General features: G+C 41.9%; 1 protein-coding gene across 4 annotated transcripts in view; it reads left to right on the top strand.

Moving 5' to 3' along the window:
* SLC25A13 (solute carrier family 25 member 13) overlaps window positions 1–19,248 on the top strand; it is a 205,133-nt gene that overhangs the window by 179,776 nt on the left and 6,109 nt on the right. For all 4 annotated transcript variants that reach the window (XM_004265566.3, XM_012531515.3, XM_049715138.1 and 1 more), the window contains one exon: window positions 12,801–12,939. In XM_004265566.3, the coding sequence (XP_004265614.1) occupies window positions 12,801–12,939 (139 nt within the window). The remainder of the gene's footprint in view (window positions 1–12,800; window positions 12,940–19,248) is intronic.

Below are 19,248 nucleotides of genomic sequence, written 5' to 3'. Positions count from 1 at the left end.
GGAGGCTGGATGGAATTGGGATGTTGCCTTTTAATAGGGTGGCCAGGGAAGGCCTCTCTGAGGAGATGATATTTGAGTAGAAACCAGAGGAAATAAGAAGCTAGTGTGCCCTACAGAAACTGTGTCTCTGGTGAAAAACTGTCTAGCAGTTAGACTAGAACCTACTGCGCTTAGACTAGAACCCCAGCTCCATCCCTGCTGGCCCCGTCCTCTCCACCCTCCATTCTGCACCGCCCGCCTACTCTGCGAGCTATGCTGGCCACCTTTCCTTTTCAGATACTCCAGGCTCATCCGCTCATTTTCAGTTGCCTGAAGGCTCTTCCCCTCACATCTTAGCTCAGCAGATGCCTGTTCAGAAGGACACCAGGTCACTCGCTGTCACATCCCCCTCTTCCAGGTCTCTATGTAGCACCCATCACCATCTGATAGTTCCGTCTGTCTCTGTCTCTCCCTCATCCAGAGTGAACTGTGATACCAAAGACCTAGCTTACTCACTGCTTCTGGCACATAAGTAGACATTTGATAAATATTTGTTGAGCAAATAAATGGTAAGCAAAAGCCAGGTGTTTCCAAGTTACTAGCAATGATATGAAAGCATGGAGAGAGAATAAGTTGACAAGTAATGACCACAGAAGACCAGGATACTGGGGAGGTCAAACATAAAGGAAACAGCCAACTAGATGAAAGATCGCTTTCCCAGGTTCCGAGGCCTCCATTTATTCACCTGGGAAGCTCTGCCCTGGGCACTGGGAAAATGAAAGTGAATTATAGTGCATGTTTTTATAAAGAGTTTACCATCTCATGGGGGCGGTCAGACAAGTAAAGAGACCCTTGGAATACAACACATGCAGTTGAGAAGGGCTGTCAGAGTGCTGCGCACAGAGTTCTAAGAGGGATGGAGCAGACTCATAGCAAGAAAGCCAGGGGGCTTTGGAAGGGGAGATGGCATTAAAAGATGAGTCATAGTTAACCAGGTAGAAGGCAAAGACAAATGGCATGATAGGGTTTGTGTTTAAGGAGGGGTAATTCAGCGTCAGTGTGGAGAGTGCCACACGGGAGAGCAAGACAGAAGGCTGGGAGGCCAGTTAGGAAGATACAGACTGGGGATGGCAGGGAGGAGGGATGACCGTGACCTCAACCAGGGCGTCACGGTGGGGAGAGGCAGTAGGGGGATATATGTAGAGGATGTGCGAGAGTTAGACTCACAAAGTCTTGGAAAGTGATGAAAGGTGAAAAGAAGAGGAAGATTAAATCAGCCCAGATTTCTGGCCTGAGCACCTGGATGGACTGTGATACTGTAAATTTTATAATTTCATAATATTTGAGAAGCTGCAAGAAACCTTAAAAGACCTTCTGTCTGGTGTTACCTTTATAATTGAGGAATCGAAGCCCAGAAGTCTTAGGAGAATCAGCTAGGTGATTGGTAGGCAGGGCACAGCTAGGCCTGACACTGTCTCCTGACACCCTGTCTGGTGTTCTTCTTACTCTGCCCTGTTGAATGTAGGACTAGAGCCTTGTCAGAGGGATGGGAACTTTAGACGGTCTTTTAAGGGTCATCCACGTGCATGAAGCTATGGGAGTGGGTAAGATCCCCAAGCTGATGGGACACCAATGATGGAACTCAAAAACTACCCTCATTAGGGTGGCAGGAGTTAAGTGAGTATGGGGGAGAAAAGAGCAGAAGCAGCTGTCAGGTGGAGAACCAGAAGAAACAGTGCTGTGGGAGCTGGTAGAGAGCTGAGATGTAAGCGGAAGAGGAAGAACTTGAGTAGTATCTAGTGCTGCAGACCAAGGGGACTGAAGTCCAAGAAAAGGCCTTTGAATTTAAAGATGGGAGGCCACTGGTTATCCTTAAAAAGTCAATTTAAGGAGAATGGTAGAGGCAGAAACCTGGTTGAGAAAATATTAGCCGATACAGACCATTCAACCTAAAGGTTTTACCGTGAAAGAAACAAAAGTGAAAGCATACAGCAACTGGAAGAAAAAGTAGAGGCGAGGGATAACGTTACAGGGGAGAAGAGGCTGAGAGATTTGTGGTTTGTTTTAATTTGTTGGAAGAACCATGCCTGTCTGTAGACAGAAAAAAGAGTCACTGAAAAATGGAAGGATTTGAAACATCTGAAGATATAGCAAGATCAGATATGGTGCTAGGACTTTTAGGAGGGACAGAGGCAGGGTCCAGGCTTAGAAGCGTGTGTTTGTTCGCATGGGCATGCAAGCTCGTTAGAGCTAATGTTTGATGAGGGCTCACTTTGTGCTAGGCCCCATGTTTAGAGCTGTATACACTTTACATCATTTAATCCCTACTACAGCCTACTGATGCAGATAGTTTTGTTTTTTTGTTTTTTTAGCTCCAAGTTACAGTTGAGGAAAAGAAGGCTTGATGGGTTTAGGTAATTTTTCTAAGGTCATATACCTTGTAAGGAAGTGGGAGGCTGGGTTTCAAACTCAATGCAATCTCTCTTTGAAACGTGAGTTATCACCTAGAGATATCTTGAGCCAGATGAGAGAGAGCATGTGTCTGATAGATAATTCAGGGAAGTTCAAAGACAAGGTTCTATGCTACCCACGGATATGGAGCAGTTGGCAGTTTTGGTGTCATTGTTGATGCGAGCGTGCTAGGAAAATGGAGATGAAAAGATTTGAGAGGATACCAAACAGCACGAATGTGTGATAGCTTAGGTCAGGGTAGTTATATGATCATTTTTTCCTCATTCCTTTTAGTACCCAATACTTTTAAAAAATGTTAGTTAGAATGGCTCAATTTTGCTTTGTTTTGTTTTTTAGAATAAGCACATGTTACCTTAGATCTGATATCAACTCTTTAAATTATAGGAATTAAAATGATTTTATCCATTGCGAGGCAAGAGGGCCCTTCTGTTTCCTTAACTCTTGCATTAACCAGCATAGCAGTACAAACCTCACGTGCCCTGCAGAGAGCCACATAACCTGACAGTGAGCCAAGCTGCTACCCAAATGATAGCGATTTGTGTTCTTTGAAAAATAACTTTGTGGGGCTTCCCTGGTGGCGCAGTGGTTGAGAGTCCGCCTGCCGATGCAGGGGACACGGGTTCGTGCCCCGGTCCGGGAAGGTCCCACGTGCCGCGGAGCGGCTGGGCCCGTGAGCCATGGCCGCTGGGCCTGTGCGTCTGGAGCCTATGCTCCGCAGCGGGAGAGGCCACAACAGTGAGAGGCCTGTGTACCACAAAATAAAAAACAAAAAAAAATCTTTGTTGCTTCCTGATAACTTTGTCATAAATATCTGCTGTAAAATGAACATTTGGGGCATTTTGTCTTATTAAAAGACAGTTATTTTAGAAATTAATGAAAGGATATCAAGTACCTCAAGCGGCCAGGTTTTATATCTAACATGGTGTGAACTTGTGACTAATATTGGAAATGATGTAATACTGTCCCTATTCTGCTTAGAAGTTTGCATTTAAAAAAAAAAAAAACTGAAAAAAAAAAAAAGACTTAAAAAAACCTTTCTGTCCCTGTGTTTCAAATGCATTATTGGTAAAAGAGGATAGTAATGATACCTACATTTGGAAGAGCAAATAAAAGGAGACATCGTGAAAAATATTATTTTTATTGAACAGTGCTGGAAGAAATGGAGTGTGCTGAAGGGGGCTGGAAAATATTCTTTAAAATATTAAAAAATGGTTAATTTTTTATCATTCTCCCATTCACCCAGCAAATATTTGTTGAGGGCTAACACTCTGAGGTGTGCTGAGTTACAGAGATGAGTATGGCCTTATTGCCTTCAAAGTGATCAATATTAAGGGAGGTGAGAGAATAATTCTAGTGCCATAAAGTTCTTTCAAAAGTTAATTTTAACAGGTAGTATAGCTTTTAAGAGAAGAAAATTCAGATATAAAAAAGTATGTAATAGTAAAACATTAGCTTCCTAGCCTCATGCTGTGGGTAACCTTCTAGAGGCAAACATTTTTATCCAGTTAGTGTTTTGTTTTGTTGTTTTGTTTTTTGCTAAGTGCCTGCAGGATTGGTTTCAACAGCTCTTTTTTATTTTAGTTCATCTTTTGGAATATAATATGCTGTTCTTTTTTGTTGTTTTTGCGGTACGCGGGCCTCTCCCGTTATGGAGCACAGGCTCCGGACGCGCAGACTCAGCGGCCATGGCTCACGGGCCCAGCTGCTCCGCGGCATGTGGGATCCTGCCGGACCGGGACACGAACCCGTGTCCCCTGCATCGGCAGGCGGACTCCCAACCACTGCGCCACCAGGGAAGCCCTAATATGCTGTTCTTTATATTTAGAAGTATTGAAAGTGATGCTACTACTCCACTGTTCATAGAGGGCTCTGAATATATTTTCCAGAAGTGATAGATATATTTCTACTAATCTGTCCTTATATTTCTCTGGTTTCTAATTGTGACCAAGTTCTGTATTTAAAAGATGGCTAATTTGAGAAATGTTCATCTACTGTAAAGTTAAGGAGATATGTCTTGTGACAGCCATACTCCCATGTGGAGTATGATCAATTTAGCAAACTAGTTTAAGCTTACTTGATAGGATTAGGTCTTCTGCCAAGTAAAAGATTTGCTCTTAGCCTGATAAATGTAGAGCTCTCCTGTGATTCAGGTATGAAACCATATAGGAGTCACACTCCAGCTGCCAGTTGTTTAAAGACTATATCAGCTAATTCTGTTTTCCCCTCCGACAGGACAGTGTGCTTTTCGTTGATAATAGTAATTGTCTTTATATCACCACTTTTTATTGAAGATCCTTGTGGTAGGTATTATACTAGGTACTTTATATTCATCATTGAATTTAAATTTAATTCTTATGTCAGTACAAATATTACTCACTTTCTTTGGAGAGGAACTTGAGGCACAGAGATTTTAAGAACTTCGCCCAACATCAGGTAGCTAAGTGGCAGAGCAGTAATCTGAGCCCAGGTCTCTGACTCCAAAGTCTGTATTCTTGCTCCTGCAGTATCCTGTTGATGTGGAGTGGCGGAATTCAGATATAGATCCATATTTAAGATGATACATTTTGACACATATGTGTGTGTGTATATATATATATATATAAAACTGAATCATTTTGCTGTACACCTGAAGCTAATACAATATTTAAATGAAATGTAGTTCAATAAAAAAAATTTTTTTAATGCTCCCTCATACTATCTGGACAGCAATGAAAATTGCTTTGTTTCTGAGTGGAGGGAGAGAGAAGGGGGAGGGGAAAACCCACCCCTAAGAATCAGGAACTCCAAGCTTGTCTCACATAGGTTTGCAGACTGAATTTATATTTCTTGAGTGATATGAAAACTCTCAAGCTGGGAATTTATTTTAAATAATCTTGAATTGGTAGTGCCTCCAGCTCCCCGGCAGAAGCAAACACAAGTTTCGTTAAGAGGAACCCACCTTCAGCCCAGATGTTAAAGAATTTTCATAGATAATGTTCCAAGGAAAATGGGCAGCTCATAAACAAAAGTCTCAAATCACACAAGGAAACAAGGCACTTTAAAAAGAGACGGCAAAAACAACTGACAGCATTTTAAACCTCCCAAGATATAAAATTTAAAAATTATCATAGCTCTAAAGTGAATGTTTTTGTTTTAAAAATTAAAAAGGTGAATATATTTATGATGATTGAAATTTAAAATTCAGCATTTCAAAATTCTTGCTTTAACAGCAGATTAAACACAGCTGAAGAGAGAATTAGAGAATTACTCAGAATAGAGAGACAGAGAGTGAGACACAGGAAAGTGTGAGGAGGTCTAATGGGTATAAAAGAAAACCAGGAGGAAAGGAGAAATGATGGCTGGAAATTCTCCAGAACCATTGAAAGCTATCAATCCATAGGTTCAAGAAGTACAGCAAATCGCAAGCAGGATAAATAAAATTAATTCAGGCTAGACAGTCAGAATGAGACTGTTGAACGCTAAAGCTGAAGAGAAGCTCTTAAGTGGCTAGAGAGAAAAGCAGATTGTCTTTAAAGGGGAACAGTTGAACTGATGGCTAACTTAGAAACAGGAACCGTGGAAGCCAGAAGTCATTTGAATGGTATCTTCAGTGTGTAGAGGAAAAAACCTTTCAACATAGAATTCTATACCCTGTAAAAATGTCTTCCAGGAACAAGGGTAAAATAAACACAATTTTTAGACTAGCAAAACTCAGAAGGCATATCACTGGTAGAACCGTACCAAAGGAAATTCTAGAATGTACTTCAAGTAGGAGGAAAGTGATTCCAGATGGTAGTTTGGAAGTGGAACAGGGGATGAAGAGCAAAGAAAAGTGGTAAATATTTAGTCTAAATAACATTGTCTGAATTTAAATGTATGTGTGTGTGTGTGTGTGTGTATACACATACACGTATACGTATGCATGTATGATGGTAATTACAATGCTTAATGTTATCTGAGCTAGAATTAAAGTCCATAACAATGGTAAGATGGAGGGGTTGCTTCTAATTTAAGTAGTCTAATGTGGAAGTATTATATAGGAGGAAGGTAAAGATAACAGACTGTAAGTTAAGTATTTATAGTAAAAATTTCAGTGTCTAAACCTTGGGACTAGAAACAAACCATGCAACTTGCAAATAGGTAGCAGGGAGAAGTTGGGGGGAAAGACAGCAAGAAGGGAAAGAAAAGAAAAATGGAAAAGATGGGACGTTTTTTACATATTAGCTTTGTGAAGGGGACAAAGCTTCTCAGAGACCAAAATTCCATGTAATAAAACTCTGAGCCACTTACTGGATTTCCAGTCCATCTAAATGATGAGCGTCATTGATGGCAAAGCAACATGTAATAGTAGAACAGTAGAGAATTAGACCTGGCACAGGAGTGGCATTTCCTAACAAAAAACCTTGAGTTACCAAGGTGCTTTTGTTAGAATTGCAATGAAATTAGGGAGACACCAATAATCTAAAAGTCCCTGGACTAAAGAAAGCAAGTAGTAGGCATTGATATTTTATATTCAAATTGAAGTAACTTCAGTGTCACTTACATGGAGTCTCCAATCGTTGACTGGTTGATTTGGCTTTAACGCCAGTGACACAACATAACGGAGCTCGGCACCAGTAATGTTTCTCAGCAAGATACTGAAATGCACCCTGTTCAAATCCCTAACTGTCCCTTGCCTGGGCAGGAGAGGTGCTGCAAGGCTGTGTATACAAGGGTTAACTCGCTTGGGAGAAACGAAGAGGAATGTTAAGGGATCAAGACATGACATGCTGCCCATTGTTTGTAGCTCCAGGATCAAAATATACAATTATACATGCCAAATAAATTCTAAACCTGTAAGGTAGGAAAAGAGGGGTGGCTCTGACTACAGGTGCCAGAAGCATTAAATAACCTTCCCAGACAAGGTGCACCACTGTTGTCTTGAATGCTGCAGGGTCCCCCCCCCGGTCTGGCCTTTTCCCCCATGCTAGACAATGTGCATTCACTGCAGGAGTCTCTGTTAAGCCTCTGTCTCCCAGACCTGCTGGCTCCTGGTGCCCAGCCCTGACACAGAGGTGCCTTTGTGAGTGTAATTACCTTCCCCTGTATTAGAAATAGTCTGTTTCAAGCTGTATTTGCAGGTACAGCTAGAGTAAGCAGGAATTAGCATGTGAAAAGACCTGCCCTGGCCCTGACTTCTTTATCAACCACCATCCTTCAGGATGGTTTTTTTCCCTCAGATTGATTGGGCAGGTGTGATACCATCCAAGATGAAGAGCTTTAAAAGAAGGAAAAAGACACTGGAGATAGCAGTGTATGTGTGTAAGACACAAATCCTGTTGTGTTTTACCTTTTGACAATTTCATGCCAGACAGAGCTGCCGGAGTCAGCTTGGGTGGATGATTCCAGCAACTTAAGAATTGATTAAAGCTCCTTTGGGCTTTCACCATAGTGTCCACATCCAAAAAAGCATGAGAAGTAAAACAGATATTTCCTTTGCCATGGCGATACAGTGGCCAGCGTCTCTAAACATGTCTAATTGGCCTGTGTGCACCATGGACCACTGAAGTTAAATGAAGTTCCTAGACGTTAACTAGAATGGTGACGGAGAGACTTTGGAGGGATATGGAATTGGAACAGAGCCAGAGTTGATAATTAAACTAGATCTGAGTTTTGATTCAAGTTTATTCACATACAGGTCTCCCCTGAGATGCCTTTTATTGTTCCTGTCTGTTATTAGTGGGCCTTTTATTAAAAAGGAAAAGAATAATAATAATAATTTCCCCTTTTTGGAGAAAGAGTGCTTTAACGAAGAGTAAGAGATCAGATGATTGCATTTTTCATTTATTAATTTCCCCCAAGTGATTTTACTGTGTGTACAAAGGAACTTCAGGGCCAACCAGGGAATGTCCAAGGGCAGGGCTGCCTAGAGCAGGGAAATGTGGGGATTTTCCTTAAGGAGAGGAACATTTAAAGATTTATTTTAGGTGGTACACACTTTGTCATTTATTAATTTTTTAATGGCCAAAGTACTTCTTTTTGTGTTGCTGACGCAGGTTCTTGGGCAGCATGGAATGTTCCCCTTTATTATGAAGTTGCCTGTTCAGAATGGCTGATCACTTGGTAAAAATGGTACGTGGGGCAAGTAGAATTCAAGTCAAACAGGTTTATGTTTTGATGTAGGACTGGAGGATGGGTGTTCACTGAGAAGTGAAGGATTTGTCAAGGAATCTGGGGAACATTCTCACTGTTGGAACTTTAAATGCCTTTCTCACATCCTGTGTCCCTTTTCATTGTGCCAAACTGGCTCCTGCCTTTGTGCCTTAGGCCTGGAGGAAGTCGGGGGGTGGGGGAGGAAGGGGGGAGGAGACCAGGAAAATTTAATAAGCCTGTGCCTTTTTCTTCAACCCTTTGCAAAGTTAGCTTTCCTTGGGAACTGGGCTTTGATGCCTGGGGTGTGAGAGACACCTCATGACTCAGGAGAAGTGATGTGCTGCCGGGAGATGCCTGAGCAGGTGCTGGGCTGTGGGAGGATGCAGGCTCCAGGAGAGGCAGGGACCACAGACCTCCTCATCCCCACCGGCCCTCACGCTTGTCCTGGACTTGATACTTTACATGGGACTTTAATAATTATTTCCTCGTGTAGTCCTAAACCCCTGTCCCCCTCCCTGCCCCGAAGAAGGCAACCTTTGGCCATTTTGACAGGAGAGGAAGGTTCAGAGCTCTGTTTCCCCCAGTGCTCTTTCATTACACAGCCACACAGCCATAGAGGGGAGGGTACCTCTCTCAGGTCCCAGGGCTGCTTCATACGTTGCTCAGTGGAAATTAGAGTTTCTAAATGTTTTCACTTGCTGGCTAGATAGTCCTGCCTCTGTGAAGCAGAGATGGTGGCCATTCCACAAGGTAACTTTCTTCCTTCACTTTCCCTTTCCTTCCTGTTTTTCAGATAATCAGAAACCTGAAATGTCTTACAGAGTCTCACCTTGGCTCCAACATCCGTAAATTATTTAAGCACATTGTCTGATCCCTGGTAGGAAATATGCAGCATATTTCTGACCATTTTTCCTTTAGTGTTTCACAGTGTAGCTCCGCCTTTTCCTTAGATGTGGTCTTTGTTTGTTTGTTCATCTGTGTTTTGATCAAGTCATTTTTCTTCGTAGTCGTCTGGAACTGTTTTCAGACATCTCTTAAAGCATATCACACCTCTTATTAGGCTCCTATTCTCACACTGATACATGATTTACTGTCATGATTTCAGGAAAGCAGAGTTCCTTCTTGGGAGAACCCAGCTGCTGCTTCACTTGGCCTTACTCTTCTTGTGTCACAGGGATGTTTCTAATTTCAGGTCACATATCAGCGTATCCCGAAGGCTCTAATTTCTCTCTTTAGTTGTGGTGTTTTCTGTGGGAGTTGGCAAAGCCAAATCAGTGTCACCAGGAACATGTCTTAGGCCCTAACAGCCCAGGATTTTGTTGTTTTCTAAATTAAATCAGGCAGTAGTTTCTGGCTCCTGGTTGCCTGCACTCTGAAATAGGCAACACTGACGTAGGCAGATACACAGCACTGAGAAAGTGTGGACAGTGTGGAGCCATGTGGAATCTACTCCTTGTCTATCTTCTACTTACTTGGAAAGGGTGGTGTTTGGGTTGAAATGAATGAAGAGGAGGTATTTAAGAGGTTGATGTGCCTAGCTTAGCAGTTATCAAAGACGATGTAGAGCGATAGGTGTGCCTTGATTGATCAGGTGAACGGGGCATCGAGTAGCTTTACCTGAGAGGAATCAGGCTGACCAGGAGAGGAAAATGGGAAAGTGAAGTCATTACAGAGCTTTGACAAGGGTGACAATACGGGGCCTCATCCACAGGACAGCCAAGACCATGATGATGGTGGAGTTTTTAAAACAGCGTATAGAAAAGGAATTTAGGCAGTGTGGCTGAGGAGACGTTAGACCATACCGCCCCCTCACCCTCCCACAAAAAAGAAAACCAAAACACTGGACAGCATGAATTTAAGGCGAAGAAAAGCATAACTGAACCACAGAAGCATGACCCCGACTATGGAACAGTTGATAATATTACTGTTGAAGGCGATGCTCCTAAACGTATATGGTGGTTGCAGTGTTTATCTCTTGCTGGTGAAAATTAAGGGCAGATTAAATTTTTAATACTTTACTTTGTCTGTGATAGGCACTTACTATTTTCCAATCAGGGGGAAAAACATGTTAAAGGGAAAATATTACCAGCAAAAAAAGAAAAAAAAAAAATGAGCAGAGCATCTAGACTGAAGTTCTATAGATGCAGAAATTTGGGAGATGAGGTCCATAGTAAAAACTAATAGATTTAGTTAAAAGCAGGATTCGTGTGAGGAGGAATTTTATCATCCTAAAAATTACTCCAAAGTGATTTGTTTAGTAAGTCAGTAATATGGCAAGTTTTTTTTTTTTTTTACTATATTGAAGGAGCCAGACATGAAGAAGATTTAACTGATCTTAATATGAGTTGGTCATTTGGTGTTTAATTTGAATATCTCCTGGACAGACTCTGCATGTGAGCAAATAGCGAACAGAACTTATGGGAAGATTTGTAGGCAAAATAAGGAAAAGGAAGTAAAAATAGACACACAAATGAGTGATAGTATTACCCTTACACAGTAACTCCCTGGATTATAACTTTTTGAAAAGCGAATCATCAGGAAAGGATTGGACGCTACATGGATACTGGTGCTATACTGTACTTTTTCCCCTTGAAAAAACTGGGAGAGGTGGAAAAAACTCGAGCCTCCTGAGTTTTGGACCTGTCTCTGGCACTGCCTCCAAGGAGGTCCCTTAAGCAAGCCAACAGCAAGGCCCTTAATAAACCTGCGATTGATAGGTTAACTGTCCTGGGCACCAATTTGCACATGTATAAAATGAGGAATTTGGGTGTGGTGAATTTTGTAGTCCTTCTTTTCAGTTACGCATTTAACAGTTTGGGTGTTAACAGAAGTGTGGGCTGATTGGCCATACATGATGGGGGATCTGTACTCAAAGTGGCCAGAGGCAGCTTAACACATCCATGGGTGAGTTGATTGAAGAACAGCCAACATGACAGAATCCAGATTCCAAGCATTTGTTCTGGTTGGAAGGATGGGCCAAACTAGGATGAAGTTTAATAGGATTAAACACAAAGCCCTGCTTATGTTACTTGTTTAGGACAACTAATTAAGTTACAGTAGACCTAGGTTAATAGCGGTTCATATGAAAAAGACTAAGGGCTTTATTACTCGCAAGCTCAGTGTGAGTCAGGAGTGTAATGCGGGTGTCAGAAAAGCAAAGGCTGCAGTAACAGATGTGTAGTGTTAAGGAACTTTGACAGATTGGAGGCTGGCATCAGGCAAATACCCGAGAGCCAACATCACTAGACCTCAATAAATGTCGCTGGGCTTGGCTAGATCTGTGGAATCTGGATGGATTCATTATTTTCCTTGAAGAATCTCTAAATTTGATGAAAATTTTTAGGCATTAGAAATCTGTGAAAGAAATGGTATTAAATCATTAAGTGTTGAAAAGGGGGGCTTCTGAAGGTAGGTGGGTTTAGCCTGCCTAAAACACGGTATAACGTCTTGTGGTTTTCATTAGAATTGTATATCGTATTTCTGGGCATGCATCAATTTTCAAGCCCTCCCCATGGCATTATTTTGGCACCAGAAATTATTTGGTGAAGACTTTGCCTTAGTTGCTAATTGTTCTACACAGAGCTCTTAAATATACAGGAATTATTATAAACATTTTAAGGCTTTAGGACAGGCATTTATCAATGTTTCATAAACCCTGGGGCAGTCGGGCTAAGTACATGAATAAATTGGGGGAATCCATGAACCCCTTGAAAAGGTGTCTAATTTTTTACATATGTGTAATTTTTTCTGGGAAAGAGTCCAGCATTTTCATCAGAGTCTCAAACAATATGAAAAACAAACCCCTTCCCCTACCACCTTTATAATTTGTCCACTTCCCAGTGCGTAAACACAGAGGTATCTTGGTTGTTGTTTCCCATCTTCTGAGAACAGATCCTCCTTGAAATGCCAGCGACCTGCCATCAATTAGGGATTTAAAAGGATGTGGCAGGCAGAGTTCCGAAAATGTTTTCATCGAAATCTTACCATTAGAATAAACAAGAACTCTCCCCTCTAGCTTATACCACACAGTAAAATGTTTTATTTTAAAATACAAGATTCTGATTTATTACTTGCAGAACTTGGGTTATATATGTTTTTTTCTGTTCCCCTTTCAACTTGTTAAGTACAAATTTGGTCTTCTCCAGGAATATTTTGTTCTGAGGGAAGTTCCAGAGAAGCTTGATCTTCTGAATGGGATATGTGTTTCATGTGGTTTTTCTTCCTTTTCAAACGTACAGGGTGCCAAAGCGTGCTTTCTGCGGGACATTCCTTTCTCGGCCATCTACTTCCCATGCTATGCTCATGTGAAGGCTTCCCTTGCAAATGAAGATGGGCAGATTAGCCCCGGAAGCCTGCTCTTCGCTGGCGCCATAGCCGGTGAGTGTCCTCAGAGCTCTGTTCCCCCTGTGCCACGGCACTGGAATTTTTGCTTATCGCTGTCGACAGGGTACACGTGAGATGGCTTTAGATGGCTTTGAAGAGCTACTACAGTGAAAGGGAAAGAAATGAATCTTACTTCTGGCAGGTTAGACTATTAGACAAGCTTAATTTCTCAACTCCAAAAAAAAGCTCGTTAAAAGTTGGTGCATTTGTACTATTGCTGGATTCCAGTTCAGGTTCCATGTCATTTCATAGTTTCACTTCATGGTGTAAGAACAAGAACTGTTCAGTCAGAAGTTTTTAAAAATGTTAATACTTGTGCCTTAAATGTGTCTAACCAAAATAGTACATAAAACTTGTCCAGAATTTAAGCAGTAGTTATTGTCATTGAGAGAAAAGAAATGTAATAGAACTAGAAACAGCTTGGATCTATTAGATACCTGATTCCTGCTAGCTGTGTAAGGTTCTAAGATTCGGGGTTGGGGGGTGTATTGAATCTCAGAGAGAAATGACTGTCTTCTATAGTGCTACAGTGAAAGTATCAACAGAAGAAAATAGATGCAGACGTTGGCTTCTACATTCCCAGTGTAAATCCTTAGAGGAAATTTGATTATAGCCCCAGCAGGAATGAGTTCATTCTTTGATGCTTCTCCTTGTTTAGAGACCCTAAAGGCTAGAACAATCTGGATTAGCTCTCCAGGTGGTGACAAACATTTAATGAGTTAACAGACCCTAAGGCAGTCATGGGGTGCCTGGGTCCAGGCAATTTTGATACAGGTGTTGTTCTCATCAGACATGTGGCTTGAGCCTCTTGAGAACTACCCCCTGCTTTGAGAAGTTGTTTGCTATTTTGTGAGCCCCGTGTCCTGCCTGTAGCCTGGGGAGCCCTGGAGGCGGGAACCCATGGAGCTCCTCTGTAATTCTTGGTGAATCCCTTTTCTTCAAAGGTGGTGATGTTGGTGTATGAGGCAGGGCTGTCCTTTCCTGGCTGCTCAGGGAGCCTCGTATGAGTAGCAGTGAGACCACTCTACCTAAATCATAAAAGCATGATCTCAAGACTCAACCATAGAATTCCCTGTTTTAATCCCAGTTTGGCTGTTGACTCACTCACTGTGTCCTTTATATGTCATTTACAGATGTATAAACGATAATATCTTTTGAATCAAAAGGGTATAATACAACTTATTTCCAGTCATTTACTTGAAATAAGGTAGGACCTACTGGGGAGAACTAACACACCACTTAGTAGTTTGTGACCTCGGGCAAGTTACTTAAGCTCCCCGGGCTTGGTTTCCTCAGCCATAAAGGGAGATGGTAATTGTACTGACTGGAGAGAGTGGTTGTGAGGCTCTAATGAGAGCACCCATGTGGAGGACTTAGCCTGTAGCCTGGCAGAGAGTAAATACTCAGTACATGTTAGCCATCATTATGTTGAATCCAAGAGAATCTGTCTGTAACTCACTCCAAAACTCAATTGCAACATCAGAAGATAAAGCTCAAAGTCTAGGACATTCTCCAAGCTTTGTTTTCTTTGAACCACAAAAATATTGCCTTTAACTCTTCCCTTGGAGAAGATAGCTACCCAGACATAATTTTTGTCTCTGGGTACAAGTTTTCCTGGGTGATCCGTGCTGTCAGAACTGTAGAAATTATGAGTGGGTTTTTTTTCTCTTTTAAAGTTTATTGTCTTCTATTTTTTGTAGGATTATGAAAATATTGACCATTGTAAAATATTTGGAAAGTATCGGAACATGTAAATAAGATAACAGTATCCATTATTCCATGACTCTAAGAAAATCACCATTTAATATTTTTGCTAATTTCTCCCCCCTTGGACGGTTTTTAACAGAACTGTGATCACATTATGGGCATGTGGTTTTCACTTAGTATCATTTCTGAAGCATTGTTCACCATCACTGCAAAATGGTTCATGGCATGTGCTGTGGGGTCAGACTATCCGGGTTCAAATTCCAGTTTCCCTGCTGAGAACTGTATGACCTGAATGAGTTACTTAATGCCTCTCGGCTTGTTTCTCCACCTCTATATGGAAATAAGAATAGTCTTAGTCTTGTAAGATTATTATGAGGATTAAGTGAATTAATGGATATAAAGATCCAGGAAAGCACCGGCACATAGTAAGTATTTTTAAATGTTCAATAATAATATTAATTTTCTTATGTCATTTAAAACTTTGTAAACAAAATTTTTAATTTGCTGCATACTTACATCATCTTCAATCTTAGAAAACAAACTTTTTTTTCAAAAAAAATTTAAATACATGGTATTGTTAAAAAACATCTTTGTGCATAAGGCTTGTCCCCCTATCCTGGATTGTTTTCTTGGGAGAAATAAATTCTCTGAAGTGAGTTTGCTGGTTAAAAAAAAAAAAAAATTTTATGATTGTTTTTAAGGCATTGCCTTGTCCTTCTTGAAAGTTTGAACTGCTTTACATCCCCATTCTACTATTATTTTAGCCCTCTAGCCATCCTGTTGTCTTTCAGAGTTGTTTTCCACATACCTTCTGTATTAGTTATTTGTTGCCACAGAACAGGTTACCCCAAACTTAGCAGCTTCAAACAACAAATGTTTATTATCCCAGTTTCTGTGGGTTGGGAGCAGCTCATCTGGGGACCTGTAGCTCGAGTCTGTCATGAGGTTGCAGTCAAGACATCAGCCAGGGCTCTAGAAGGCCTGACTGGGGTCGGAGGACACACTTTCAAGATGGCTCAGTCGCACGCACAGCATTGGCAGGACGCACAGCATTGGCAGGACCGTCAGTTCCTTGCCACAGGGCCTCTCCATAGGTCCTTGGGTGTCCTCATGACACAGCGGCTGGCTTCCCCCAGAGCAAGACCAGAGAGAGAGGGAGGAGGGAGAGGGAGGGACAGGGCAGGAGAAGTTGGGGGAGGAAGGTGAGAAGAAGAGGAAGCAAATAGAAGCTGCAGTGTCTTTATGAGCAAGCCTTGTAAGTCGCACTCCTTCGTTTCCACACCGTCCTATTAGTCCTACTGATCAGTCCTCCGTAACGTGCACGAAGACGATGCGGAGGCAGAGGCGTGAACACCAGCAGGTGAAGATCACTGAGGCCCCTTTGGGAGCGAACTGCCACGCTGACTATAGAACGTTTACTTTCATTTTGTTGCCCATCTTCCCCTTCCCTGTAAGACAGGATAATATAAGACAGACTTTGTCACTGGATTTTTCTTGAAAGGACAGATAAGCCACAAAGCTTGATGGTCTTTATCTTCCACAAACCTGTATAAACTATGTAATGAGAACTAAGCTACTTTCTTAATTTCATAACAGATATCAGAAGCCAATGGCAACTGTCATAACCTCTATTCTCATTAAAGTTAGGGATGTTTCTGTTATCCAGTTTTTTAGCCTTATTTGGAGGTTCCAGTCAATGTGGTAAATATGAAAAGGAAGAAAGAGGCATAAATATTAGAAAAGAAGAAATGAATCTGTCGTTATTTGAAAATGATTGTTTACCTGAAAATCCAAATTAAAATGCCTAAAAATGTATCAGAATTAATAAGGAAGACTAGTAATGTTTTTTTTTTTTTTTTTAGTAAGATAAACATAAAAATGTATATCCAGTGATAAGCAGTTAACTGATGTCCTGGGAGGAAGCAGGGCCAGCATCTGCTGAGTGTAGAGCCTTGCAGGTGTGCTCAGCCAGGGAGCTGAATTCAGTATGGAAAGGGCAGAGGACTGTGGTCAGAAGCGTGCCCAGGGCAACACCATCAAGAAGGGCAGTGAGCACAAAATGCACCACACGTGTGTGGGCTGTTGGTTGCAAGCCAGATGAGACCCCCATGTTCCTCTTGTGGATACCAGGGGAAGAAAGGCATTTCCTCAGGAGAGGACACAGTGATGGGGTGGGTATGCACAGAAGCCCAGGAAGTAGGTCTAAGGGCCAGAGTGATCTTTGTTGTCATTAAGAGAAAGGAGAAAAGCTGATCTCAAAATAAGCTACGAGGAACAGTAATTGACTTAACTAACTTATTACAAGAAATGTCTTAATGCTATTTTTATATGTTATATAAAATACACATTTTAATATAAAATATGATTTTTATATTTTATATTTCAGTTTATCTCTTACACAGGATACTTTTGTTGTTGTTGTTGTTGTTGTACGCGAGCCTCTCACTGTTGCGGCCCCTCCCCCTGCGGAGCACAGGCTCCAGACGCGCAGGCTTAGCGGCCATGGCTCATGGGCCCAGCCGCTCCGCAGCACGTGGGATCTTCCCGGACCGGGGCACGAACCCGTGTCCCCTGCATCGGCAGGTGGACTCAACCACTGCGCCACCAGGGAAGCCCAGGATACTTATATTTTTTGTTGAACAATACTATTATACATAAGATGGATCTGGGTTCAGTGAACATGATTTTACCTTTTATGTTTTGACAGGAATTTCAGTTATTCAGTAAGTATTACCTTACTTTCTCCAAAAATTTGATTTGATTTAAAGTTAGATTGCTTTAGTAATATACAGCTTTTTAACAGGTGGTTGTTAGTATCTTAAAACATAGAGAATATTAAATTTTTTTAGGTCTATGTATCTAGTGATAAACTGGGAAGATCTTTAGATGCTGGAAACATCTCCATTAATTCACAGGATCGAGTTAAGACCAACAGATATTTGAATTTATGTTCATTAGCCGAAGTGCCTCATGTGTCAGAAGGTGAGGGTTGAAGCAAGGGCCCTGAAACTAAGGAATCAAATTCTGACTCACTCTAAGTGTTACTTTTTTGATTAGTGAAGGGCAATGCAATATGGTTTATGGATAATATCAAATGAAGGATATCTAATACTTCTCAAATGTTATAGAGTGACCGCTCATCCCAGATGATCTTGTCAGAGTGGTGAGGTAGAGGAACAAGTCAGACTGCAGTGATGGTCGTGTGATCTTGTCTTTGAATTAATTAGCTTTGAATTAATTAGCTTTAGACTAAGTAGTAATTCAGGAATATCTTTTTTTTTTTTTTTTTTTTTTTTGCGGTACGTGGGCCTCTCACTGTTGTGGCCTCTCCCGTTGCGGAGCACAGGCTCCGGACGCGCAGGCTCAGCGGCCATGTTTCACGGGCCTAGCCGCTCCGCGGCATGTGGGATCTTCCCAGACCGGGGCGCGAACCCGTGTCCCCTGCATCGGCAGGCGGACTCTCAACCACTGCGCCACCAGGGAAGCCCCAGGAATATCTTTAAAAGAGTTATGTGTGTGACTGATCATGATGCTTTTACAAATGTATTAGAAGAATTAAGTTAGGAGAAAAGTACCATTGGCACGTAATTATATAAAATGTAACAATTTTTTAATTATGTGGACATAAAGCTTAAGATAATTTAAAAGCAATTCTTAGATCCTTAAAAAAAAAACAGTAATGGAGAGGTTGGATCAAGGTAATGGACTGAGCATGTTGATCCATCTCTCCTCCCAAATACCTTAAAATGGTAGAAAATACATGTTAAAAAACTCCTTATTGGGCTTTCCTGGTGGCGCAGTGGTTGAGAGTCCGCCTGCCGATGCAGGGGACACGGGTTCGTGCCCTGGTCCGGGAGGATCCCACATGCCACGGAGCCGCTGGGCCCGCGCGTCCGGAGCCTGTGCTCCGCAACGGGAGAGGCCACAACAGTGAGAGGCCCGCGTACTGCAAAACAAACAAACAAACAAAACTCCTTGTTAGCACCAGCCTTCAGAAGATAGGAACCAAAACCTGAAACAAGTGAAAAATGCCACAGCCCAGAACACCGGCAGGAGAAACTACTTTTATTAATTTAAGAGCAAAACCAGATAATTTTAACCTCAGAGTGAACAATAGATAAAATGCCTTGAGTGTTGGGGGAGGTTTTAGGGTAAATAATTAACAAGAGTTAAGGAACTGCATTTACTGCGGGAAGGTCGGCTTGCTCCTCTCTCTTCTCCTTTCTATATGGAACTTCAGGCAACATTTGAACGGAGGCTAAAAGCCCAGAGCTGTATTCTAAAGGGAAGGGAACACTTGCCTGGAGAGGGTGATTGTAAAGAACTGAAATAAATCAGGGCAAGGCTTAATGGTAATTCCAGACCTTTACCACAGATGCGGGGGGGAAGAAAAAAATGAACTAATAGCAGCTCTTCCAAAGAGGGGTAGAAAATAATTCCTTCTACCTCCAGAGTGAAGCACCCCGCATTGCAGGATTTGGAAGGTCCCTGCCCTGCCAGCCTATCTTAGCCCCTGCATGCAGTTACGGGCCTCACCCATTTCACAAACTCTCTCCATTCAGGAGAGAGGCCTGTGGGTGAGGCTGGCCCAGAGTG

Source organism: Orcinus orca, chromosome 9, assembly GCF_937001465.1.
Source record: "Orcinus orca chromosome 9, mOrcOrc1.1, whole genome shotgun sequence".
NCBI classification, from domain to species: domain Eukaryota; kingdom Metazoa; phylum Chordata; class Mammalia; order Artiodactyla; family Delphinidae; genus Orcinus; species Orcinus orca.
The sequence above is the reverse complement of the archived record's forward strand: the minus strand, read 5'-3'. Positions and strand labels throughout refer to the sequence as shown.